We start from the raw sequence: 27,225 nt of genomic DNA, 5'->3' as shown, positions 1-27,225 counted from the left end.
AGCCAACCAAAATAGATATAGGGTACTTTGGAAATTTTTGAAATTTGAGGGATTTTTTGGGAATTTTCACAAATTAGAGGGGTATTTTGGTAATTTTTCCTTGAATAAAATAGAATGGGAGCCATATGTCTCTACCACAACAAAAAAATCAAGAATCAAAGATGCTTGGAGAGATTCTGTCTTTTTACTCAATTAAGGGAGGGATATAGACCCGCTTCTCTTCTCTCTCTTTCTATTTTGGGGCAGCACTAACGAGGGCTGTGTGTGTGTGCGCGTGCGGCAGGTATGGGAACAGGATGGGCGGTGTGGGAATAAGCTTTTGGAATTGTAACGGGTATCCATGGAATGAGGGAATTGGCATTAATGAGCTTACTAGTGACTCCGATGTGATCCTTCTTGTCGAAACATTGGAGCATGATGCGCAACAAATTCTTGGATTTGACAAATACGATGTGCATTCTTTGATGTGGGACAAAAATGCAAAGCAACGAAGAGGCCAAGGGGGCATAGCATGTATGACCAAAAAGGGTTTGAAAGATGTTTCCATTGTCAAAGAAGATAAGTATAAACGCTACTTATGACTGAAAATCAGCCCACCAAATGGTCAATTCATGTTTGTGGCTGGTTGCTACATTCCTCACTATGACTCCAACTTTTATGCTCGCTTGGATATGGATAGAGATCAGTCCTTTGTTGAACTAGAGGAAGACATTTTTCATTACAAGGATCAAGGTGAAGTCATTGTTTTTTGAGACATGAATGCTCGCACAAATACGTTACAACACGACACACAACAAGTTGACATGCCACATGTCTCAAGAAGAATGGACGACTCATACATGTATAATCGAAGTTCTAATGATGCGAAAGAATTGGATCACTATGGAAAGTCACTTCTACATATGTGCAATAGTACCGGAATGCTCATTGCAAATGGTGTATGTCTATGGCAAGGCACCAATGACTTTACATGTAGAAAGCACAATGGTGATAGCGTGATTGACTATATGTTGTTCTCGGAAGCCACTCTAGAATGCATACAAAGCTTTACACTTGGTGAATAAAAACCGGAATCGGATCATAGGATGTTATGTATTGACCTCAAGTGTGGTAAACAACTCGAGCATGTAGCCTCCAAGGATCATAGGATGTTATGTATTGACCTCAAGTGTGGTAAACGGCCCAAGCATGATGTGAATCATTTGTACTTACGTCTAGACTTCAAACGAGCACTTATATATGTTGATATAGTGGACTAAATGTTAAGCATGATAGAGCATCAAGAGAGCCCAACATTAGAATGCAAGTGGAAAGTTTTCAAAGAAGTAATTTGCTCTTGTGCGAAGGAATGCTTTTCGGTGAAACACGTCTTGCAAAAGGTCTAAGAAGGGTAGCACCAAGAAGAAATGGTTTAACATGGAATGTAGTCAAGCCCAAAAACACTTGCTAAGATTAAATGCAAGCAAAGACAAGGAAGTTTACTTTGGAATGTTCACACACATACAAAGCACTTGTTCAAAAGAAGAGGCGAAGGTGGGAAGTCAAAAAACAACTTCTTTCAGCGCAAGAGAAAGCACATGCATATGAAAAGTTTTGGCAAAATCTAAAAGGCATGCACGTTGAAAGCTTTGGTGACTTGACGCTCGAGGATATGTATATGCATTGCAAGAACCTCTATGAGCAACCCAATGTTGATAAGATGGAGTGTTGTAGCTCCCTTCAGTTTATGTCTCCCTTCTTTACCATTGAAGATGTATGCCGCGCACTTGAGAAACTTGCTACTCGCAAGGCAAGGGACCTTCAAGGTGTCAAGGCTGAAATGATTAAATGGCCAAGCAAGAAAACATGATATTGGATATGCGATATGTTTAACCTTGCACTTCAGCATGGCATGCTTCATGATTGGAGTGCAAATTGGATCAAACCTTTGCACAAAGGAGGAGATGTTGGTTCTTTGATGGCAAAGTTATTTGGATGTATCATGGAGATGAAGATAAGTGAATGGGCTGAAAAGAATGGCAAACATGCGCTTGGCCAAGCACGTTTTTGAAAGCATCATAGCACTATTGATCACCTTGTCACTCTTCGAGTTCTTATGGAAGTGTCTCGGTTGAAAGGAAAAAAGTTGTATTATTGCTTTGTGGATTTCAAGAAAGCTTTTGACATGGTACCGCGAGGAAATTTTTGGAGACGTATGCAAAGCCTTCAAGTGCTGAGAGACTTTATGCATGCAGTCTTTCGCATCTACCGAAAAGTGATAGGTCAATTACATATGGGAGATAGAATTTCAGAATTTTTTGCAAGCACCATTGGTGTCAAACAAGGATGCCCACTTTCCCCAACCCTCTTTGGGCTACTCATTGATGATTTGGAATGCATGGTTCTTGATTTTATGCAGTAAGAAGGCATAGAAGAGGTTAAGATCGGAAATGCGATGATCATGCTTTTGCTTTATGCCGATGATGTAGTGCTCGTGGCACATACCTTAGAAGATGCCCAAAAGCTTATGAGTGTCTTGGAACGCTTTGCCTACATAGCGGGCTGATCGTGAATGGATCCAAAACCAAGGTTATGCTTGTAAAGACCCTCAATGACGAAAATCCATGCATTGTATACAAAAATGAGCAGCTTGAAGTGGTAGATCACTTCAAGTACCTTGGCCTTGAGGTTCCATCCAATCATAAATGGAAGGATTGTGCAATGCGTCGCTTGGAAGCCGGAATTATGCATTTGAGAACATGTGCAATGTTGGAGAGATCAAGTGTTAGGCTCTCAAAAAGTTACCTCTTGACACATTGGTGACATCGGTGCTTCTTTATGGAGTGGAGGTGTGGGGTGGAAGCATTGGGAAGTCTACTTGGAAAGAGTTTGAGAATGTCCAAAAGCATTTTCTCACCAACTTTCTCCAAGTCAAGACACAAACACCCTACATGCTCTTACTTCTTGAGTCCCGATCGCTTCCCATTGAGGTCTTGGGCATGCAAAGGGTTGTGGAGTACATGCTTAAGACACAATGTAGCCCTTTGCATCGACTTCCTAGAATCGCATGTGAAGCAAGTCAAAAGGTCCAAAAAACATGCAATAGCAAAATACTAATTTCGGGGTGGATGCTTGACATCAAGAAATGGTTTGGAAGATGGGATGCATGTCACTTGGTTAAGGATGCGTCGATCGACTCCGAAGTTAATGAGGCATTCTTACAACGCCAATGTATCACGGCTTGGGAGAAATCCGGAGGTTCTCGCTTCAGCCATTACACCACACATGTTGCCCCAAACTACAAATCTCTCTTCTTTCTCTGAACGAAGTAACCGAACCCATCCCTACATCCTTGATCCCATCCCGTTGAGTGGGATCTGCACCATTGCCTCCATTCGTCTTAGCTCCCATTCTCTACGTTGCGAGACAGGACATTGGGGCACTGGCGAGGAGTCTCATCGACTTTGCACCTTATGCCCTAGTCAAGTGCGAGAGAGTGAGTACCACACACTACTTGAGTACTCAGCTTTTGACCACATTAGGTCCTCTTTTCCCCATATATTCAGCCATGAGCTCTCCATACATACCTTCCTCTCCCAACCACGATGTGGACTCTTTATTGCGATGCTCATTTCAGCCATTTTTGAGCATCGAGAGTCACTTATGACCTCCACTCACACCACATGACATGTTCATTTGGTCCCATAGGTCATATTTGACCTCCGAGGACGATAATAGAACTATCTCTCTCTCTCTCTCTCTCTCTCTCTCTCTCTCTCTCTCTCTCTCTCTCTGACTGTAGGCACATGAAGTGGGGTATGCCATGTTGCGCGAGGCGAGGTGCACAGTCTGCAGAGCCAAAACTGAGCACGGTGGGGGTGCATGAGGAGGAAGGTAGCGCAGGGTGAGTTTGCGAAAGCAGACATGCAGCTCAAGGTTCTTTTGACGCTCAGGGGGGGGGGGGGGGATCTCCTTATTGATGGAATTTATTTTCAATCAAGCCATTATGCATGGGAATCTCCTTGTTGATGGTATTATTTTTACTCAAGCCAATCTAGTAGGCGATACATATTTTTTTAAAAACATCCTTGGTGAGAATCTTGCCTAGATTCATGGAGAAAGGTTTTGAAGGATGGAAGAACAGGAAGGTTGAAAGGTGAACTGTAGTTTGCATGAGAGGAAAATTGCACTTTGACAACTGTCACGGCTCCCTCTCTCTCTCCCTCCCTCTCTCTCTCTCTCGCACACACACAGACACACACAAAAGATGATAGATGAAAAAGCGAGCAGTGCCAAGGGCTATGGGCACGTTGTGTGGCGTTAGGTACGCACCTCGAGTGAGCTCGAGTCTCTCTCTCTCTCTCTCTCTCTCTCTCTCTCTCTCTCTCTCTCTCTCTCTCTCTCTCGCTTGTGTATAGTGATGTTGGGGATGTCTTGTAGACCCGCTTGTGCTCGTGCTCGGTATAGCAGTAGGGGCATGTTGAAGGAGATGGAAACTATAGCTTAGGGATGCACCGCGGAGGGTCGCTCGATGGGGGAGGGATGCAGTATGTCGGAGACCCGTCCACACAAGCGACGGCAAGAGGGATCAGGAGATGACCAAGGTGGGAGCAAAATGTTTGGGGGGATATTCTTGGCTATTGTATTTTCATTTAGGGTGAGTGAGGAGGTCCATTATGTGGTAACGATTTCTTATTTTGCATGACTTGAGTTGGTTTATGGTGGGGGTTAGCCTCTTGTGTATTGGCTTGATCTTTGATTAGATTAGTTGTGTTGGGAAAAGTCGAGAATCAATAGACCATACCACACATGCCTGTCATTAGGGCGGGTTCAGACGAGCCCGCCGGCAATGTCTGGTGTTTTTGCCTCCTCCGGCTCGTTGGTTCACACAGAATGGCGGCACAAAAGTCTACTAAAAGGCATGCAGAGCCAACAACCAATTGGGACTGGTTGAGCGGCGAAGCTCACTGGCTGCCAACCTGTGTGAATGGGTTCAAGTCGGGCTGCCCGCGTTTTGTGCTAAAAAGGTGGCGGCAGCTTCAGTCTTCGGGGGGGGGGGGGGGGGGGCTTGCCCAACTTTCAGTGGGTCCGGAGAAGAAATGTTTTTCCCCAACCCAATCTTTTCATGCCAATGTTTGAACCCAGCCTAAGTTTTCTTCAAGTCCTAATATTGATTTAATTTTAATTTCTCCATGTCGATTTATCCACGTCAATGCCCAATAAATCTACAGCAATGAGAGCGGCTTTGTCCGAGGTTCTGAGCATGTTGGAGGTCATCTTACACGGGCAGAGTTGCAGGTAAACTGGCTGGTGCGCTAGTTGCTGCTGACACCGCGATGCAGGCCTACTATGGGCATGCTCCAGGGCTTCGGATTGTTGCCGCCTCTCGCTCCGTCAAGACCTCATGGTCTAAGAAGGAAACCTTTCTCCTTCCTCAGGTAAATTCTCACACAATCATAATCCTGTGTAAGGCCTTGATTTGTAAAGCTACATTCCCCTACATGCCCCTTTAAATGTTGATTGCACACTGCGAATTTCTTGAGAAACGCTTCAATTGTGTGGCATGAGAGAGAGAGAGAGAGAGAGAGAGAGAGAGAGAGAGAGAGAGAGAGAGAGAGAGAGAGAGAGAGAGAGAGAGAGAGAGAGAGAGAGAGAGAGAGAGAGAGAGAGAGGCTACGTGCTGCCTAGCTGCACTTTTACAGCATTGTGATTACTTCTTTGCTTTGAGACAGTGAGATAGAGGCTCTCTTAAATTCTTGGTTGTGATTAGTTTCTTGCTTTGAGATATTGAGGCAGAGGTTCTCTTAAAATTTTGGACTGGTTGGTCTTGTTATCTTTAGCTCTAAATACTCTCATATAGTCATTGAGTTGCTTTCAAGATATTTAGGGTATGTTGCTTTTGGGCTATGCTCTATAATATTGTGCAAGTTTTGTTGGCTATGGGAAAGAAGGACTTGTCTTCCATATTAGTAGTTGCCTTCTTCAACGTTCCTATTGCATGTTTCTGTCACAAAGTGATGATGCGGCGTGTCCCATTGGACCAGAAGAGAAAAGTTAGAGGTGAATTGGATTGGAGCCTGAAGCCAGCGTAAAATGCGGCAGGAAATGTGGTGATGAATCATAGAGCACACATATGGACGTGTTGATGTGGCATGTGGACGTTCGGCTTGCTTTTCAATGCCTGTATGAAAGCATTGACTCTATGTGCTTTTGTGCATCCTTTTTTTATAGGCAATTGATTTGATGGTTTTAGAGTTTGTAAAAGCAAGTGTGAGTTTAAAAGTCGCTTTTGGGGATTTCTTTTGGACCCATGTCTATAAAATTTATATTAATACGTCACAGAGTACAACTACGGGGAAGTCCAATCTGCAATTGTGCAACCATGCATTGATATGCCGGAGTGCGCTCACAAGGCTCATATTTAAAGGCACTGAGACCCGAAAGCAAACTTGCTAAAAACAAGGGCGCAAGAGGTAAAACTCGCACGTCTAAAAGCAATAGGATCCAAAAGTCGACTACCCGCAATGTCTGGGTGAGAAAGCTGCTTGGCCAGCAAGCCGCAATTCGTTGTGGAAAACGTGACGCTATGTGGTGCATTTCCGGGAGGTTCGTATGTAAGTGCTTCGCCATCTACGTGTGCCGGCTATCTCTCTCCTCTTATCAGCAGGTAGGGTTGCCCGATCATAACTTCGTGACATCCATAAATTTTATGGCCTGGCAATATCTTGCTTGGAAACTTCTCTACATGCTAGCGACTGAATGATTGATTTACTCTTGAAAATGTGTGTTTGTTTGAGTATTAGAGGTGCAATGACTGCATCATTTTGCTCTAGTCATGGGTAGGGGTAATACAAATGATTGATAGAATTTAGTGCATGTTGAAATCTGCTAAAGATTGGTAAATTTGGATGTGATGGCTAAACGATTCATTGAATTCACGGTCTCGATGGGGACATAGATGTGAATATGCTCGAAGTGCATGAAGATGTCAGGTGCACATAGCTCTATGTCACGTGGACATGCTACATCGACTTTCAGAGTCAATCCTCTACATAGTAGTGTTTTAGAGCCCAGGGGATTAAGTATCGGCAATTTTGTTAGTCTTTTCAGAGGACTCGCATGCCTAGACAAATCCGTTAGATTAGGGTTTTCAATTTTGGAACCCTCTTGCATAAATGGTTTGTACACACTTGCTATTAGACTTCGGTGGGCAATTGGCATTACGGTTAGAGAAACCTGTTGTGTCAATTCCTGTAGCAATTAGATTTCTGAGCTGGGAGATTGTGCGGTTTGATGCCCTAGGTGATACCTCCTCCTCCGGCATCAGAAAGTACGAGAGCTACCAATCGGCAACCTTCTCAGCCATCTGTTCCGATCGGGGTAGTTTTCAGGAATATGGTGTAGCCATCTGACTCTGATCCAGTGCAACCGTCTTTGCCACCGCCATTGCCTCCACTTCCACCACCGCCACCGCCACCGCCACCGCCACCACCACCAGGCTACAATGGTTGGAGCCCATATGGATACCCTTATTTTCCATACCCGGGATATGCGCCTAACCAACCCAAAGATTTCAAAGATGGCGGCACGACAGTCAAATTTTTCACCTTTTCCGGGGTGAAAGATCGCAAGAAAGCATTGCTGTCACGCGACACATCCAACCCTATGTGTCCGTGGACAAGCTACAGCGTGATCAGGGTTCAGTTCAGTCAAGTCAGTCTAAAGTAGGAAGTGATCTGGCACTTTGTGAGTTTGTTCGCAGACCGTGCATGTCCAGACACTTTGATTAGATGCATATCCTTTGGTTGCACAGCATGACCATCAGATTCCAGCCAGATCCCAGTAGTAGCATTTTTACAGTGCATAGGCCTATTTTCCCTATTTTTGACATTTTTCACTTATTATTTTTAAGCGAATTTTATTGGAAAGTAGATAGGGCAATTTTGCTAAGTTTGTATATAAGCAAACCTATCGCTAGCACTTTCTGGCAGAAGAGGCAGCAGGAGCACACTCTCAACAGGCAACTTCAAGAGCCCTAGCGTTTTTGCATCACAGCAGAAGGCTGGCGTTTTTGGACCAGATCAGCCAGCGTTTTTGCATTAGCAACAGCCTGGCAATAGCAAGAAGCAGAAGACTCCCAACGTTAGTAGATTATCCACAGCCAGACCATTTTCAGCCCTAGCGTTTTTGCATCTGCCAAGCATTTCAGCGTTTTGCAGATCTACCGCGACGGAACCAACACAAGCATCAGCGTTTTCAGTTTTCAGCAGCTAGCATTTACAGTAGAACCCCCAAACCTTGCAAATCTCACCTTCTCGCAGTAGTTCCTCGCCGCACGGTCAAATTCCGCAAGGTTTACAGATTCAGCCCGGAAAAAGCAGATTTCAGCATTTGCATTTTCAGCGCGTTGTCGTTGCATCGCCGTCGTCACCGACATAGAGTCAGAATTCAGTAGATAAAGATTTGCAGATTTCAGTCCTTAGCGTTTTCAGATTTCAGCCCGTCTCGTTGTCATCCTCATCGTGGTCGACATCGTCGGCAAGTCCAAGCATTGTAGAGATTTGTGCAATCATAAGTAGACCGCTCTCGCCATAGAGAGTGGGGCCTTCGGAGGAGGGTTTTACAATGTCTCTGGTATCGTATTCTCTTCTCTATCTCTTAGTCTCATGCACTTCCATTCATTGTGCCCATTCACTTTGTTTGTGTCCATTGCACTCTCTCACTAAAGGAACAGAAGGCTCTCCCTTTCGTAAGTAAAAGGAACCCTTGAGCACAGTTCGGAGCACTCATCTTGAGCAACGTTCAAACATTCATTCCGTTGCACCTTACAATTGCAGTCCCTACAGCAATTTGACAACATCTATGCTTTGGGAAACTATACAGAAGAATCCAAAATTTCTTAAAGTAAACAACTGCGAACAAAGTCGTCCACATCCTTCTTGAGCTCGGCCAAAAGAAATAACGCTCCACACCTTTCAAAATGGTGTCGATGCCACGGTGACCCGTAAAAGTTGGACAATGACACTCAGTCAAAACCTTTTTCCTCAATGGCTGTGTGACGCACAACATCGTTTTCTTCATCAAGTAGCCATCCCGTATGGAATATCTTGCTACTACCTCCCCATTTTATTTGAGTGAATACATCGGAAAAATCAGTATTGGTGGTGAATTGATCAACCATATCCTCGAAGCTTCTATGATGAATCGCGTGGAAAGAAGCCAAGACTAAGGGCTTTCGAGACAATGCACCTGCCACCAAGTTTTTCAGTCCCTGTACATGGACAATCTGGAAGTAAAACTGTGACAAGACCCACCGCTTCTGCTTTTTCGAAAGCTGCTTCTGTGACAAGAAGTAGCATAAACTTTGATGATCAGTAAAGACAGTGAATCGGCTTCGAGTAGGTAATGTCACCACTGAGTAAGAGCATGGATCACTGCCAATAGCTCTCTCTCATAAATCTGTGCTGTCAATTCTGGCCTTGAAAACAATCGGTTTTCATAGGCAATCACATGGCCTTCTTGCATTAAGAGTGCTCCCAGACTACGACCACAAGCATCACATTATATGTCGAATGACGTTTGCAAGTTTGGCAAAGCCAACACTGGTCCAGTAGTCAGTTTTTCCTTAAGTGTATGAAAGGCAGTCACCTCTGTCGGTCCCCACGAGAAAGGGACTCCTTTCCAAGTCAAAATGTGCAAAGGGGAAGCTAGCTCTGCAAACTTACGAATGAATCTCCGGTAGTAAGAGTCCAAAAAGCTTCTAACTTCATGAACATTCTTCAAGTCGGGCCAATCGCGGATAGTGTCACTTTTGGGCGAATCCATCGGTACCCTTTCTGTTGAGACGATGTGTCCCAAGAAATGTATCTCAGGCAAGAAAAGTTGCTTTTTTTTGACATTTATAAGCAATTTATGCTTCCTTAATGTCTGGAAAACCCACAAATGATCGGTATTTTTTGAAAATTCAAAAAGTCATCCTGAAAGCTGTCTCGTATAGACGTCTCCAGGAGCAATACAGATCTGATGATAATCACTCTTATATCAATTCGGCAAGTAGAATTTTGAAGTCTGTCTAGTATATCGTCGATCCTCGTAATGTGGAAATCTGTTCTGGTTCATTGTTTCTTTATCTTGGCCTTGGCTAACTCTGTAAGGTGGCTGGTTCAGTGGTGTACTACCATGAATCAATCATGTGATCTTCACGACGTAAAGGAGGTAACTCGCTTTTTACGCCTTCATAGAAAAAATCAGCCTCTATTTTAGAAAATCTTGTTGTTTGTGTTCGAGGTCAAACATATTCGACCTTCAATTATTATTCAGTTCTCGCTGTTGCCCAAATGACCCCTTTTGTGTATATTTTTTAAAGGTTGCTAACCTTTGGCCAAGTTCACATTGAACTTGGCCACTAACTTAAAAATGGTCCTATACTTTAATAAAGGGAATGAGAGCCAAACTCATACTCTCAACTATTCCTCTTACGAAAACGTGCAGTCTCTCTCTCTCTCTCTCTCTCTCCTACTTCGACCTCTCACGCCTCATCACAGCACACCAGCGCCTCCTCTCCAAAGCTCAAGCCTTGGACATCTCCTCGTGCTCTATCACTTGCACACATTGCTGCGCACTCATCAACTGGTATCAGAGCAAATTTAGGGTTTGCTTCCAAACCTGTAAACGCTGATTTTCAGCCAAGGAGGTCAACTTTCACGCGAGGTTTTGCAATTTTATCGCCGAAGGACTTGTCCCTGGACACTAGAGGGCTCCTGGCTAGTCAAATTGACCTAAAACAGGCTCAAATTAGGTCAAAATCAGCAAATTACAGGTTATGACAGGAAAATACAGGTTTTGCAAATCATGTATTAAGGTGAGAGAACATCTTTACTAGGTCCCCGCTACCCGAAAACAAAGAAATTGCTGAAAAACAGGTCCCAAAATAGGTGTTTTCAGCAAATTTCAGATTTACGCAGGTTTTTGCAAGTGTATATTTGATGCATCTACATTGAGGAAAGTGCAAATTGATGCAATTTATGCACATTTGACAAGTTTTTGGCTATGTATGACCATTTGCAATTTGATACTACAAATTGGGGCTTTTGCTCATACTCGCCGAAATTTCCTGCGCAGAAATTTTTTGTGCCTAAATTGACCCATTTTGTCCCAAATTGCTCCTGTGACCATTTGGAGCTGTAGTGCATACTTTTGAGGTTATACTCCGGTTTTGGTGCATTTTGCCCAAAAAATTCAGCGTATTAGCCCTCTTATTCGTGCATCTATGGCCTCATCTTCTTCGGATGTGAAGAATCTCTTCGAGATTAGGAGGTTGGATGGAACAGGTTTCGACTTTTGGAAAGACGGGATCCAGGGAATCCTATTTCTTAAGGATTGTGAAGGGGCACTTGAACAGGTAAAGCCACAGAATATGTCGGATGAAGCATGGGTTAGCATGAACAAGAAGGCAGTTACAAACATCAAAATGGCCATGACCGATGAGACAGTCATTGATTTGAAAGGTCTCACAAATTGCGACAAAGTACCTGTAAACAACGACAAGTGCTCTGTAGCGCTCTTGGACTCATCTACCTGCATGCCAACAAGTTTTCGCATCAAATGCACTTGGTTGGCAGGATTCAGGTTTGCCTCCTTTTGATGATAAGCTGAAAACTATCTTCTTGCTTATGACCTTACCTGATTCATGGGAAACATTGGTGGTTTCATTGTCGAATAACCCCAATTTGACCTTTGATGGTGTTAGGGGTTCTATCTTGAATGAGGAAATCAGGAGGAAAGCAAGTGGAGAGGGAGGTAGCTCTGTCAACATGGTTAGAGGCAGGACAGAGAAGAAGATGTCTATGCACAAAGGAGTAAGAGTAAGAGCAAGGAAAGGGGAAATGCCAGCAAAGGCAAGGGTGATGTGACTTGCTATCAGTGTGGGAGGAAAGGTCACAAGAAACCCGATTGCAGGTACTACAAAGCCGAGTTAGAACGGAAAAAGAATGGCGGAGACAAAAAGAAAGAGAAGAAGGAAGTCAAGACAGATGCACAGGACAGCTCAAAGGACAAAGCGAAGGTGTCACGTGACACATCCCAACCCTATGTGTCCGTGGACAAGCTACACCATAGCAGGGTTCTCGTCAGTTCAGTCAAGTCTAGATTAGCAGTGATCTGGCACTTTTGTGAGTCTATTCGTAGACTCTGCATGCCCAATCACTTAGCATAGATGCATATCCTCCGGTTGCACAGAGCATGATCATCGGAATTCCCATCAGAATCCATTGGCATCAGTTAGGGGAATTTTTCAGTGCATTTAGTCTATTTTCCTATTTATGGTTATTTTCACTTATTAATTTTAAGTGACTTTCCAACAAAAGTAGGTAGGGCAATTTTGCTAAGTTAATATATAAGCAAACCCAAGTTAGCACTTTCTGGCAGAAGAGGCAGCAGGAGTTTCCCGCTCAACAGGCAACTTCTCAGCAGTACCTCCATCACTTGGCGTTTTGGAGTTCCCACCTCGCCTACACCATCAGAGCCCTAGCGTTTTGGATACAGACATGAGCTCGGTGTGTTCTCTTGCAGTTACCGCGGCCACATCAGTTCCCCGCATTCTCCCCTTGCATGATCGCCCCACAGCAACCCTTCAGCCCAGCGTTTTTCATTGCAAAAACGCTACACCCTCAGCAGCGTTTTTCATAGCAAAAACGCCAGCCAACCTCAGCCCTTTCCAACAAATTTCAGCATTGCATAGACCTGCAGTAACCAGCGTTTTTCAGCCTCCATCATCAACAGAAAACGCAGCTAAAACATGTACCACAGTCAGTGTTTTTGGCCTCAGCTTGACCCCCGTCAGACCCATCATTTTCAGCCCTTGAAGGCAGCCATAAACAGATAATTTCAGCCCCGAAACAGTCCATGAAAATCAGCAGATAAAAGTCCACAGATTTCAACCACCAAGTCGTCGTCGTCATTACCGTCGTCGTCATCGGCAAAGTCCCATTGCATCAGTCCATTGCATTCGCATTGTACACCTTTGTGCAATCAAAGTAGACCACTCTCGCCGACGAGAGTGGGGCCTTCGAAGGAGGGTTTTACAACCTCTCGGGTTTCGTATCTCTTCTCTCTCCTTCTCTCAGTCTCATTCACTTGCACGCACAATATCCACTCACTTTGTTCGTGATCATAGCACTCTCCATAAGACGGAAAGCTCTCTCTTTCCCTAAGAACTAAAAGGAACCTTGAGCAATAAAGATCACTAATCTTGAGAAAATACAACATTCATTCCGCTGCACCTTACATTGGTATCAGAGCTTTGGAAGTGTTCTGCATTATTCAAGGAAAGAACCACAAGATTTTTTTTTTTGCTTGTTGCGATCGCATGAACCCAAGTTTACTTGGGCGTGGCGATTCCTAATCGTGTTTTGTTGAAGAGTGACAGGAATCCCAAGAAAGAAGGGTTTGTCCAGCCTCTCCTTGTGTCTCTTTTCACTCATTGAGAGCGGACCGTGCACTAAGCGGCCGGCCAATCGACGTGAGGTGGGAAAAAGCAACCTTGGTGTGAGCGCAAGGCCGCCAAGGGGTGCGCCCGCAGAAAAGGGTAGAACTCGGGTGAAGAGAAGATCCTTCTCCAACTCGATTTGCAAGCGAAAGAAACCCTCAAGAACCTCAAGATCCTCAAGAACCTCAAAAACCTCAAGACCCTCAAGAACCAAGTTCCTCGTGAACTTAAGAACCAAAGATCCTAGTGCATGGTCGTCACCCGAAGCGGCATGGATACTTCGCATTCAGGTGATGAGCATGAGAGCAGTATGTTATGCCCCTCTAGTGGGCTTTTCATTTGACCAATGTACAGTTGTGTGGGTTCATGCACGATTTCCGAGGCAAGAGCCTCTTGCATAGGTACTGGATTAGCTAGCGGCTAATCCCCCGCAGGTACAGGTGAATTCGGAGAGGTTTCACGCCAGAAATCTCGTCCAATTCAAAGGGCAAGTAGCCCTACAGGTGCGGGAGCTCGAGGACTTGCTACGGATGCGACCGGCACGCGAAATGGAGCCCGAAACAGTAAATTACAGCCTGCTGTGTATTTTTGCAGGTTCAGGGTTTTGGCCCTAAACGGTCCCTAATACCCCCAAGAGGTTCGGGGATGCGAGGGGACCGTTGTACAGGTGATCTGGCGCATTTTCGGGGCTGCAAACAGAGAATTCAGCGTGCTGCAGATTCTCGCCAGGTTTTGCAAAGTGCCCGTATGCGTCGGGAAAGTCATTCAATGCGAATACTGACTGTGAAGGGTCCTAGTACAGTTATGTTGCCGAAATCGGGCCGGAATAGTTGAAATTCAGCCAAGCTTGTGCGGGGCAGCTTGTAGGGAACCGCAACGTTTATTCCCTCTTTTAATCAATAAAGAAATGCCGAAAGGGGCGCCTAAGTTAGGGGCCAATCTGGTGTCGGTCTTCTCATACAGGTGCAATCTAGCAGCCTGTATCCCTTTCCCCTTTGTTGTGTCTTGAAAGTGCAGGTAGAATAGACGACTAATAATGGGTGAAAGCTAAATCAAGGTTTGAAGTAAAGTCTACCGCCCTTTTTGGATTGAACAGGCCAGTTTCACTCTTCCTTGGCATGACACAGTTTCCGAACGCGCACATGATAGTATGCGTACCAAACATGGGCATTTCCATTGTGATTTGCCACAGTTAATTGATTTCGATCAAACATCTAGCGCATTGTTTGCATGTGTTTGATGAACGGGTTGTCACTCTGTCTCTATGTTCATCTACATTGCATACACAGTCTTTAGCGAAGACAAGATTTTTTTCCTTCACTTTGCATGGAATGGGTATGTTCATGGTTTTGTGTTGGAGATGGTTTCAGGAATTTTCAGCCATGGAGATTCTTGAAGACGAAAGAAGCAGGACTCTATACGAAGTTGACACAAGAAAGGAGATTCACAAGATTTTGTGTCGCTTTCGGCGCGGCCCAAAGAAGCAAGCGTTGCAGACCTTTATGAAGTTCAAGTACCGCTCGACCCACACAGGAGAGTGGGCCAGTGAAGAGTCCCTTCCAGGATTCCGGATGCTGTTGGCGATCTCCCTCGATGCCATACAGTTCGGTACCAGTACCTCACTTTGAAAAAAAGGGGATGTCACGTGACACCTTCCAACCCTATGTGTCGGTGGACAAGCTACACCATAGCAGGGTTCCCGTCAGTTCAGTCAAGTCTAGATTAGCAGTGATCTGGCACTTTTGTGAGTCTATTCGTAGACCGTGCATGCCCAGTCACTTAGCATAGATGCATATCCTCCGGTTGCACACAGCATGATCATTGGAATTCCCATCAGAATCCATTAGCATTAGTTAGGAGAATTTTCCAGTGCATTTAGCCTATTTTCCTATTTATGGTTATTTTCACTTATTAATTTTAAGTGACTTTCCAACAAAAGTAGGTAGGGCAATTTTGCTAAGTTAATATATAAGCAAACCCAAGTTAGCACTTTCTGGCAGAAGAGGCAACAGGAGTTTCCCGCTCAACAGGAAACTTCTCAGCAGTACCTCCATCACTTGGCGTTTTGGAGTTCCCACCTCGCCTACACCATCAGAGCCCTAGCGTTTTGGATACAGACATGAGCCCGGTGTGTTCTCTTGCAGTTACCGCGGCCACATCAGATCCTAGCATTCTCCCCTTGCATGATCGCCCCATAGCAACCCTTCAGCCCAGTGTTTTTCATTGCAAAAACGCTACACCCTCAGCAGCGTTTTTCATAGCAAAAACGCCAGCCAACCTCAGCCCTTTCCAGCGAATTTCAGCATTGCATAGACCTGCAGTAACCAGCGTTTTTCAGCCTCCATCATCAACAGAAAACGCAGCTAAAACAGGTACCACAGTCAGTGTTTTTGGCCTCAGCTTGACCCCCGTCAGACCCATCATTTTCAGCCCTTGAAGACAGTCATAAACAGATAATTTCAGCCCCGAAACAGTCCATGAAAATCAGCAGATAAAAGTCCACAGATTTCAGCCACCAAGTCGTCCGTCGTCATCAGCAAAGTCCCAATGCATCAGTCCATTGCATTCGCATTGTACACCTTTGTGCAATCAAAGTAGACCACTCTCGCCGACAAGAGTGGGGCCTTCGGAGGAGGGTTTTACAACCTCTCGGGTGTCGTATCTCTTCTCTCTCCTTCTCTCAGTCTCATTCACTTGCACGCACAATATCCACTCACTTTGTTCGTGATCATAGCACTCTCCATAAGACGGAAAGCTCTCTCTTTCCCTAAGAACTAAAAGGAACCTTGAGCAACAAAGATCACTAATCTTGAGAAAATACAACATTCATTCCGTTGCACCTTACAGAAGGCCAATGTGGCTTCTAGTGTTGTGATTGAGGAGCTGTCAGATGTAGAGGACATCTTGTGTGCCACTTTGTCAGATGATGATGCTTATGACCTTGATGCCTCTCTTAATGTTCATTCACAGGACATGCAGATCACCAAGAGTGATCTTATTGTTACTTTGTTGACTGTGAATGATGCATTATCCCAAACTTGGATAGTTGATTCCGGTGCTTCATTTCATGTGACTCCTATCAAGGAGTGTTTCTCTACTTTTGATGCAGGCAAGCATGGCCATGTATACCTTGGAAACAATCATGCATGTTCCATTGAGGGTATTGGCACTGTGTATCTCTCCATAGATGGCACAAATGAGCTTGTCTTGCATGATGTTAGATATGTGCCAGGAATCAAGAAGAGTCTACTTTCTGTTGGTCAGATGTATATGCATGGTTACAACATCTTGTTTGAGAGAGGATCATGGAAAATGACTAAAGGCTCAAGGCTGATTGTAAAGGGCACAAAGAAAGGGACACTTTACTGTATGCATGGAAAGGCCATGTTGGGCAAGTTTATTGTGTTGGTTGAAATTAACTCTCACATGGAGTTATGGCACAAGAGGCTTGGCCATATGAGCCAAAAGGGCCTTTCTAAGCTTTGTACTTTGAACAAGCTTGATGCTAAAGGCACAAAGCTTTACTTTTGTAATGAGTGTCAATATGACAAGCAAGTAGAGCGTTCTTATTACTCTGGTGTCTCTCGTAAATCTTGTGTGCTTGATCTTGTACATTCTGATGTATGTAGCATGCTTACTAAGTCTATGGGAGGTGCATGCTACTTTGTCTCCTTTGTTGATGATCATTCTAGGAAAATTTGGGTTTATTTCCTTAAATCTAAGGATGAAGCCTTTGCTGCGTTTAAGAAATTTCATGCATTTCTGACCACCCAAACAGGTAGAAAGCTGAAATGCTTGCGTACGGACAATGGGGGAGAGTTCACAAGTGCTGAATTTAACAAATTTTGTGAAAATTTGGGCATTAAGAGGGAGCTTACTGTGCCATACAGTCCCTCTTCTAATGGTGTGGCTTAAAGATTCAATAGGAAACTTTGTGAGAGGGTGAGATGCATACTGTCCACAGCTAATCTCTCTCATGGATTTTGGGGAGAAGCTTTGAAAACTGCAGTGCATATATGCAATCGATCCCCTCACATGTCTTTGAAAGGTGACATCCCTGAAGAGGTTTGGTCTGGCAAGCCTGCTTCATGTGATCACTTACGCATTTTTGGTGCGAAGCTTTTGTGCATATTAGACCTGAGTTGAGAAGCAAACTAGATGCCAAGTCCATTAAAGGCCTCTTCATGGGATATGGTGAAGAATTCGAAATGGGTTACTGGATTTGGTTACCTCAGCTTAAAAGGGTTGTATGCAGCCGGGATGTTGTTTTTAATGAGGCAACGCTGCTTCAAAACAATTGTGCCTCAAAGCATGACCATAAAAGGGTCAAATTTCAGCATGACCAGCCACCTGTTAGGCCTATTCTTGACCCTTAGGATGCACCACATATGGCTGAAAATATAGATGATCCAGTGGTGTTTGAGTCAGATGATGTTGGGCAGCAAATTGAGGCTCCTGAAGGGCATTTGCAACCACGAAACAATGCTGAAAATGATGTACAACAGCCCATTGTTGATGATTTTATCATGCTACCTGATGTAGACCCATTACCGGATAATGTGGATCATTGGGTGAGGCGGTCTACTCGTCTAAGACGGCCTGTGAGTAGATATGATCCCTCTTTGCATTACATTATGTTGACAGACGAGGGGGAGCCTCTTACGTATAAAGAGGCAAAGACATGTGAGCACAACGACAAGTGGGAGCTTGCTATGCAGAAAGAGATTAAAGCTTTGCATGCTAATCATACTTGGGATTTGGTGGAATTGCCCAAAGGAAGGAAGGCTATTCCTAACAAATGGGTGTATAAAATCAAGACAGTTGATGCAAAAGCCAAGTATTAGGCAAGGTTGGTTGCAAAGGGATATGTTCAAACCAAGGGCATAGACTTTCAGGAAGTGTTCTCTCTTGTAGTGAAGATGACCACTTTGCGTGTATTGTTTGCCATAGTGGCTGCCCTTGATTTGGAATTGGACCAAATGGATGTACATATCGCTTTCTTGCATGGTGATGTGGAGGAAGAGCTTTACATGAAGCAACCCGAGGGTTTTGTTATTCCTGGCAAGGAACATTTGGTATGTATGCTCAATAGAAGCTTGTATGGGCTGAAACAATCATGTAGACAATGGTACAAGAAGTTTGACCAGTTCATGCGCAAACATGGTTACAAAAGAAGCCATGCAGACCATTGTTTGCATATCAAACGTGATGAGGATGGCAGCCCTATCATTCTTGTGCTCTATGTGGATGATATGTTAATAGGTGCAAAGAAAAGTAGCACTGTTGATACTCTTAAAGAGCAGTTGAAATCTGCATTTTCAATGAAAGACCTTGGGGCAACTGAACATATACTTGGAGTGAGGGTTAGAAGGCAAAGGGACCAACGCATATTGTATTTGTCGCAAGAAAAGTACATTGAAAAGGTGCTGGACAGATTTAACATGGGTGAAGCAAAGCCTCTTGGCGTGCCATTACAGCCATATGTCAAAATCTCCAAGAATGATTGCCCCAAGTCAAAGGAAGAAGCCAATGACATGCAAAGTGTGCCTTACGCTTCAGCTTGTGGTTCACTTATGTATGCTATGGTTGCTACTAGGCCTGACATAGCCCATGCAGTGGGAGTTGTGAGCCGGTTTATGGCTAATCCAGGCAGGTTGCATTGGGATGCAGTGAAGTCCATTATGAGGTACTTGAGAGGGACTAAAAACAAATGCCTCTACTATGGTAAAGGAGCATTGGAGTTGAAGGGATTTTGTGACTCTGACATGGCTGGTGATGTGGATACACGGAAATCCACAAGTGGTTATGTGTTTACTCTTGCAAGAGGTGCTGTTTCATGGTGTTCTAGATTGCAAAAGATCGTTGCATTGTCTACTACAGAGGCTGAATATATTTCAGCCAATGAGGCTTCCAAAGAAGCCATTTGGTTAGCACGTCTATGCAGTGGTTTTGGTTTGCCTGACAAGGCACCTATGCTCGGTTGTGATAGCCAGAGTGCCATATGTCTGGCAAAGAGTGCCATGTTTCATGCACGCACAAAGCATATTGATGTGTAGTATCACTTCATTCGAGAAGTGCTTGAGGATGGCCTTATTACATCGGTTAAGGTCCATACATCCTCACTAAGTGCTTACCCAAAGCACAACATCAGCTATGCATACAGATGGTGGGAGTCACGTAGCTTAAAGGCGCCATTTATGCCTTTAAGTGGGAGATTGTTGGGTTAAAGGCCCAAATGACCCCTTTTGTGTATATTTTTAAAAGGTTACTAACCTTTGTGAACTTGGCCACTAACTTAAAAATGGTCCTATACTTTAATAAAGGGAATGAGAGCCAAACTCATACTCTCAACTATTCCCCTTACGAAAACGTGCACTCTCTCTCTCTCTCCTACTTCGATCTCTCACGCCTCATCTCAGCACACCAGCGCCTCCTCTCCAAAGCTCAAGCCTTGCACATCTCCTCGTGCTCTATCACTTGCACACATTGGTGCGCACTCATCACTCTCAAGAAAAAAATCGAGTAAAGAAACTGAATTTCTTCAAGTACAATCTCTTTGCCCTTCATTTGTCAAAGTCGCTTTCTTAGCCCGATAGTCAACCACGGCGATGTTCTTCTGGTACAAGGGATTTCTTGGAGGACATCACACCCTTCCTAAGGCATGATATGTCCTTGTGTCCTAAACACCCCTGACATTGCAAACGAAGTTTGCCAATGATTGGTGTAATGGCAACATCTTGTCTGCGTGTCGGTAGAACTGCCTCCGCGTGTGGCCTCAGCCTGTCGGGCGTAATGCCAAGTCGAGTTGCCAATTCATGTGAAAAGAAGTTGGCCTTGGCTCCTCATCAAAGAAAATGAGGGCTTCCTGATCTTTAACTTTGCCCCAAGTGCGGCAAAGTTTTGTACTTTCGTTCATCTGATTCGGGTCGGTTCGGGTTGGGCCCCACGCAATGTGGTACCAATTCTGCGTTCATCTTTTCTTTTCTTCTGTACTCGGCTTTTGCTCTGTAACTCTCAAGTTTATCTTCTGGTGGTACGTTGGTTCATCGTCGTTTCAAGAGTTCTTGTCCATCTTGTTCTGTGAGTACGGTTTCTGCTTTTTTTTAAAACTCGTTTGTCCTTTCGGCTTTCCTCCCTACCTGAGAGGAGAAGCAATGGCCACCCGCCATCTCGAGTAAATCGTATCAATCGGGTAATTATTCAGGTGTTTCGCCAATCTCGTGTCTTTGGAGTACTTAATCATAAACTGAATAGTTCTTTTATGCACTATTGAGCTTCCGACTAAGGAAAGCTACTCGACGACCATGCTGTTGAAGCACAGTGCCTATGGCGACATTGCTCGCATCCGTCCACACCTCAAAGGGGTCATCCCAAGAGGCAAGGATGAGACACGAGGCTTCTGTCACCACAACCTTGAGAACTGGGAAAGCCTCAATGGCTGCCTCGGGTAAATCCACGCGCTGACGGCGAGTCTTTACCCCTTTCAAAACATCAGTCATAGGTACGGCAATGCGTGAAAAATTCTCTATGTGCGAACTATATGCTTGACATAAACCAAGAAAAGAACGCACATCATATGCAGTCTTGGGCAAATCCCAGTTACGTACTTGTTCCACCTTCGCGGGGTCTAGCTTGACGCCTTCTGTAGAAATGATATAACCCAGATAAGTAACTTCAGTGAGAAAGAACTTAGATTTCTTAGCTGCAATGTACAATTGACACTCATCCAAACGGGTCAATACCCTTTCTACATCCCTTTCATGTTGTTCCCACGATGCAGGAAAAATGAGAATACCATCAAGAAAGATGAACACACATACACCAACCATATCGCCAAAACGGCCTACCATGAGACGGTTAAATGTACCCACGCCACATGTCAATCCAAAAGGCATAACCACATACTTCCATTGCCCTCGCTCTGTGAGAAAAGCGGTCTTGAAGATATTGCCTTTGAATACCCTTACCTGATGGTATCCACTCTTGAAATCGACCTTGCTAAAGACCTTTGCCCCATTGAGTCTATCAAGGATATACATATACTCAATGCGAGGCATCAGAAACTTGTTCTTGACGATCATCTTGTTCAATGCTCTGTAATCAACACACAAACGAGACGAACCATCCTTCTTGCGGACAAACAAAATGGGATCAGCAAAAGGACTTACACTAGGACGTATGAATCCTCTAGCCCACCAACTCCGTGAGTTGCCGCTCTAACTCTTCTTCCTGTGTCTTGTTCGAACGGTAGGGAGCCTTATGGACAGGCTGTTCCCCCTCCGTAAGCTCGATGCGATGGTCCTCCGGCCGCTCGGGTGGGAGACGGGGTGGCAGATCATCCTGCAAAAAGAGATGCTTAAACTTGGTAAACAAAGCTGAATACTTGTCTGGAGCCTGAATGCTCTGGGTAACTGGAGTAGCATAGATGAATGCCGCTTGTGCTCCTCGTCGTAATTCATGCTTTACCCACATGAGAAATGAGAGGCAAAGAATGCAGACCCTCCTCAGCACGAATGATCATGGGAGAGTCATTCTTGGCATTTACTGTGAAGAGTGTTGTCCTCCCAATCAATGAGAGGGTTGTGCTCATGAAACCATCTAATGCCCAAAAGCATATCACATCCTGAGAGAGGAGACACGACAAATTTTCTACGGAAAGCAACTTGTTGAACTGTAAACAACACATCAAGGCACTCTTGCGTGATGAGAGAGTCCATACCGGGAGTGAAGCTAGACACCTCAAGAGGAGATGTCTGACTAACCTCTAGGCGGGCTCTCTCTACAAGAGGCACTAATCACATCATGCATACTGCCTGGATTAAACATATGACAAAACGCTCACCCTTTACATGACCATAACACTTCATGAGAGAATCATCAATGTGTGTGTCAGAGACATGAGAACATTCAGCTTGGTTCATTAAAGTGCTTGTGGTTGTTGTGGGTGCCTTAGGTTCTTTAGGTGGGGCTGCTGTCTTCGGACAAGCCGCTTTAATGTGACCCTTGACGTGACATTGATAACAACAACCTTCCTTAGCATAAGTGACTTGTTCTTCTGCCGTTATGTATCCTGTTACAATTCCTTTTGCGGCTTTTTTCCATGAGGGATGAGCTTAGGTTTAGCAGGTGTTTTAGCTTTACCCTTAGATTCATTGTTTGAGTTCTTTTCCGAAGAAGTAGAGGAAGATTGGCTAGAAGAGTTACCGTTCTTACCGTTCTTACCATTCTGAGGGTTCTGAGAAGTCTGGGAGGTACTTTGAGACGACTTGTTCTCCTTAGGCTTTCCCTTGTTGTGCTTTGTCTCTTGGGAGAGAGCAATTGCTATTGCCTTGTTGAGATCCGCGGGGTTGAAGACTTCTTACATCAAACTTGATATATTCGTCCAACCCAAAAAGAAGAACCTCTTTGCGCTCATCATCCGATTTGCGTAATTGAGTGCCGAGCTGCAAAACACGGTTAGAAAAGGACATGACTGGCCTACCATTTTGCTTGATGCAACCAAGAATGAACAACACTAGCATCCATCTTACCGTCATACTTACCGAAAGTCAACTTCTCTTGACGGGGTTGTTGGAGTCCGAATCTCGGCTTGCGCCACTTGATGAACCACCAACCTCTTTGGCTGGCTCGGGTTTCGAGGTGAGAACATGTCGGACCAACTCTTGCATGCGTTGGTCTCTTTGCGCCTCACGCTCTGCCTCCAAGGCCGCTCGTCTCTCTTCGGCCGCCTCCTTTCTTGCTTCGGCCGCCAAGCGTGCTCACGCTCACGCTCACGCTCACGCTCACGCTCACGCTCACGCTCACGCTCACGCTCACGCTCACGCTCACGCTCACGCTCACGCTCACGCTCACGCTCACGCTCCTAGACTACACTTTGCTTCTTGGCCGCCAAGCACGCTTGCTCGCGCTCACGCTCCAAGTCGGCCTTTCTTCTGGCTTTTCTTTCTTTTCGTTCCTCGGTTGCCAAGTGTGCTCGTTCACGCTCGCGATCCCAGGAATCATGTCTTTCTTGGCACTCATGCTCCAAGGTAACGCGTTGCGCTTCTTGGTGTAACATCATGTCCATCATCGACTTGACCAAAGCCTCCATAGGATTTGGTGCAATCCTTGGTGTAGATGTCAAGACTCATGAGGTTCTGGAGTCTTGAGGTGCTTGAGGTTTCTTCTTTCACTTGCAATCTGTGTTAGAGAAGGATCTTCTCTTACCCAAGCTCTTCTCTTTCCCACGGGCGGCACCCCTTGGTGGCCTTGCGCATACACCAAGGTTGCTTGAGGTTTCTTCTTTTACTTGCAATCTGTGTTAGAGAAGGATCTTCTCTTACCCAAGCTCTTCTCTTTCCCACGGGCGGCACCCCTTGGTGGCCTTGCGCATACACCAAGGTTGCTTTTTCCCACCTCACGTCGATTGGCCGGCCGCTATGTGCAGGGTCCGCTCTCAATGAGTGAAAAGAGAAACAAGGGGAGGCTGGTCAAGCCCTTCTTTCTTGGGATTCTTGTCACTCTTCAAAAACACGATTAGCAATCGTGATGCCCAAGAGGACTTGGGTTATGTGTGACCGCAACAAGCAAAAGAAATTCTGTGGTTCTTTCCTTGAGTGATACAGAACAATGCCAAAGCTCGCGGATGTGAATGTTGAACACTGCTGAAGATGAGTGCTCCGAACTGTGCTCAAGGTTCCTTTTACTTACGGAAGGGGGAGCCTTCCGTTCCTTTAGTGAGAGAGTGCAAGTGGTCACAAACAAAGTGGATAAACACTATGAATGAAGGTGCTGAGACTGAGAGATAGAGAGAAGAATACGACACCAGAATGTTGTCAAACCCTCCTCCGAAGGCCCCACTCTCTATGGCGAGAACGGTCTACTATTGATTGCACAAATCTTTACAATGCTTTGGACTTGCCGACGATGTCGACGACGATGAGGACGACGATGAGACGGGCTGAAATCTGAAAACGCTAAGGGGCTGAAATCTGCAAATCTTTATCTGCTGAATTCTGACTCTATATCGATGATGACGTCGACGATGATGATGCGACGACGACGCGCTAAAAATGCAGATGCAGAAATCTGCGTTTTCCGGGCTGAATCTGCAAACTTTGGTGGATCTGACCGTGCGGCGAGGATCTGTTGCGGGAAGGTGAGATCTGCGAGGTTTGGGACTTGCTGTGCGGAGTCTAGACGCGGAAAACTGAAAACGCTGATGCAGAGAATGTCTTTACGCCAGCAATCTGCAAAAACGCTAGGCTGAAAATCAGATGCAATAACTCTAGGGCTGAATCTTAGGTCTGTAGCAAAAACGCTAGGCTTCTGCTGTGTCCTGCTGTTGCCGGGTTGGATCTGCAAATGCAAAACATTGGCTTATCTGCAATGCAAATGAAAACGTTGGCTGATCTTGGTTGCTTAAAAACTCTAGGGTCTTCTTGCTGTTCTTGCTGAGAAGGTGCAATTGAAGGTGGTCTTCTGCCTCTTCTGCCCAAAAGTGCTAGCGCTAGGGTTTCTTATATATCTGCTTAGGCAATTTGCCCTACCCAATTCCCAACAAAAGTCACTTAAAATAATAATTGAAAAATGGCTAAAATAGGGAAAATAGGTTTTCTGCACTGTAAAATGCTCTTGATGGAATCTGATGGTAATGTTGATGATCATGCTGTGTGCAACCAGAGGATATGCATCTACTCTAAGTGCCTGGACATGCACGGTCTGCGAACAGACTCACAAAAGTGCCAGAACACTTCCTAAGCTAACTGAACTGAACCCATGTCATGAAGTAGCTTGTCCACGTACACATAGGGTTAGATGTACACGTGACAAGAAGTGCTACTAGCTCAAATTGTGTGGGTATATGTGTGATCGGTGATACAATGGGTGCCCATGACAAGAGAAAGATACAATGGATAATGGATCCATTCTCATCTGTACTCTGGATGTCGAGATAGTATGGCTCGAATCCTCTGTTGTAGTCTCTGTCGATGCTGTGAAGCTCCTCGCCTCAATCGTGGGCGTCTCCATCTCCCTAGTTCCAATGCTCGATCAATGAGAGTACCGCGGGTGTGAGTATGAGCTGAGCTTTGAAGTGGTGGCTACTCCTCTATTTGTCGAGTGTTCAGTGCGAAGAAATCAGTAATCTGTCTCTGGGATTGTCTCTCTCCAGATCTCCTCAGTAAACTATCTCTGTGTCTGGGTCCGAAGACTTTTGTGAATAGACAGTGGAAGTGACCCCTTATCTTGTAATACACTGCACACTGACATATATAACGTGTCTCCGTCTCTGGCTCTGTATGGCGTAGGCGGCATATCCTGCTTGCTGCTGGTATGCCTCTGAATCTACTTGTCTCAATCTCAAGCTGGTGTGAAGATGTCCGTATTTGACGAATGGCACACGGTAACCCATGAGATAGATGTGTATCCATATAGCTGGGACGAATCACAAACCCATCCCTTGAGAGAGAGAGAGAGAGAGAGAGAGAGAGAGAGAGAGAACATAAAATATCTTGCAACTGGTAGTAACTTCCAAGTTTACACCTATCTTGTTTTGCCTTTCTAGGTAGTTACATAGTGGTATTCAATTCTAGTCTTTAGCTTACATTAGGATTTAAGAATTTGTTATTTCAGAAGGTGCCTAGTGGAGTTTGATTTCTAGTATTAATTCTTTGTGACATCTTATCCTTGTTTGTTTACAGTTGAGTTCTTATTTCAAGTTTTAGTCAAGTTAGCTTCTTAAACTTACTTTGCTTATGCCTTTTCTAATTTAAGAATTTAAGTGAATAATGGTTTGTTTTTATCTAGATTTGTTTAGTAACAAATAAAGTGATTTAGTTTTTTATTCAGCTGTCTTCTTGTGTCCCTTGTTTTTGTATTTTGGTGAGTGTTTTAGCCTCTCTCATATTCGTAAGTTCAGATTTTTCTGACCTTATGAAGGTGTATTACATTTATCTTGTTCTTTGCAGGCAATCGTGAGACTCAACCTTCTTTTGTAACGAATTGTTAGCAGTGGGGAAGGCTAGCTTCACAAAATTTTTCTTAATTCGAAATTGTGGAGCTACAACAGAAATGCAAATCTCTTGAACGTTTAAGTGACAGCCCATGCTCGCCTTTGCAAGACCGCTTTACGGTGTGCCTCGCTTACTTTCTCACGGAGCTCATCTTCACCGGCACCCTGACAGTCATCTCTTCACCTTTGATTCCGATGACGATGAGGATGCAGATGAGCTTATTCTTGTATGTTGTTTGTTCTCTCTTGAATAACAGGTCTTGAGCTCAACTCTCCTCGTTGGATAGATCTTTAAGGTCTCTTGTGATAGTTTCCTACGACTTTTACTCCTCCTCCTCCTTCTTCTCTCTCTCTCTCTCTCTGTCTCTCTCTCTCTCTCTCTCTCTCTCTCTCTCACACACACACACACACACACACACACACACACACACACACACACACACACACGCATGCACACGCACACCTGTGCGCGTGCCACGCACGCGCGCGCGCGCCACGCACACACACACACACACACACACACACACACACCTACCTCTTTTGCATTAGTTGTTCGTCTTTTATGGTTTTAGCCTGTTATAAGTTTTTGCAAGGATAAATGCGCTCCATTGGTGCTACATGCTTTGTTACTAAGGAATCCAGCTACATTCTTACAGCAGGCCTTGCAAAAGAGGGTTTAAGGGCTTTCCTTCTCCATAACAGCATTTTTGGTTCATGCATTTTACTCTTTTCCTGATGGATCATTGTGATCTTGAACGTGGTAATATGG

General features: G+C 44.7%; 1 protein-coding gene across 2 annotated transcripts in view; it reads left to right on the top strand.

The window, feature by feature from the left end:
• Window positions 1-3,797: 3,797 nt before the first annotated feature.
• Window positions 3,798-27,225, top strand: part of LOC147465017 (transcription termination factor MTERF9, chloroplastic-like) — a 38,349-nt gene continuing 14,921 nt past the window's right edge. The window contains exons 1-2 of one of the 2 annotated variants that reach the window (XM_086517455.1): window positions 3,798-3,883; window positions 5,270-5,417. In XM_086517455.1, coding sequence (XP_086373581.1) covers window positions 3,798-3,883; window positions 5,270-5,417 — 234 coding nt within the window. Of the gene's footprint in view, window positions 3,884-5,269; window positions 5,418-26,415; window positions 26,684-27,225 lie in introns of those variants that run through there. The other variant, XM_086517461.1, reaches the window with a different exon arrangement.

This window comes from Adiantum capillus-veneris, chromosome 1 (assembly GCF_014529385.1).
Source record: "Adiantum capillus-veneris isolate H3 chromosome 1, ASM1452938v2, whole genome shotgun sequence".
Classification (NCBI taxonomy): domain Eukaryota; kingdom Viridiplantae; phylum Streptophyta; class Polypodiopsida; order Polypodiales; family Pteridaceae; genus Adiantum; species Adiantum capillus-veneris.
Note: the sequence above shows the minus strand (reverse complement) of the source record. Positions and strands in the feature narration are given on the sequence as shown.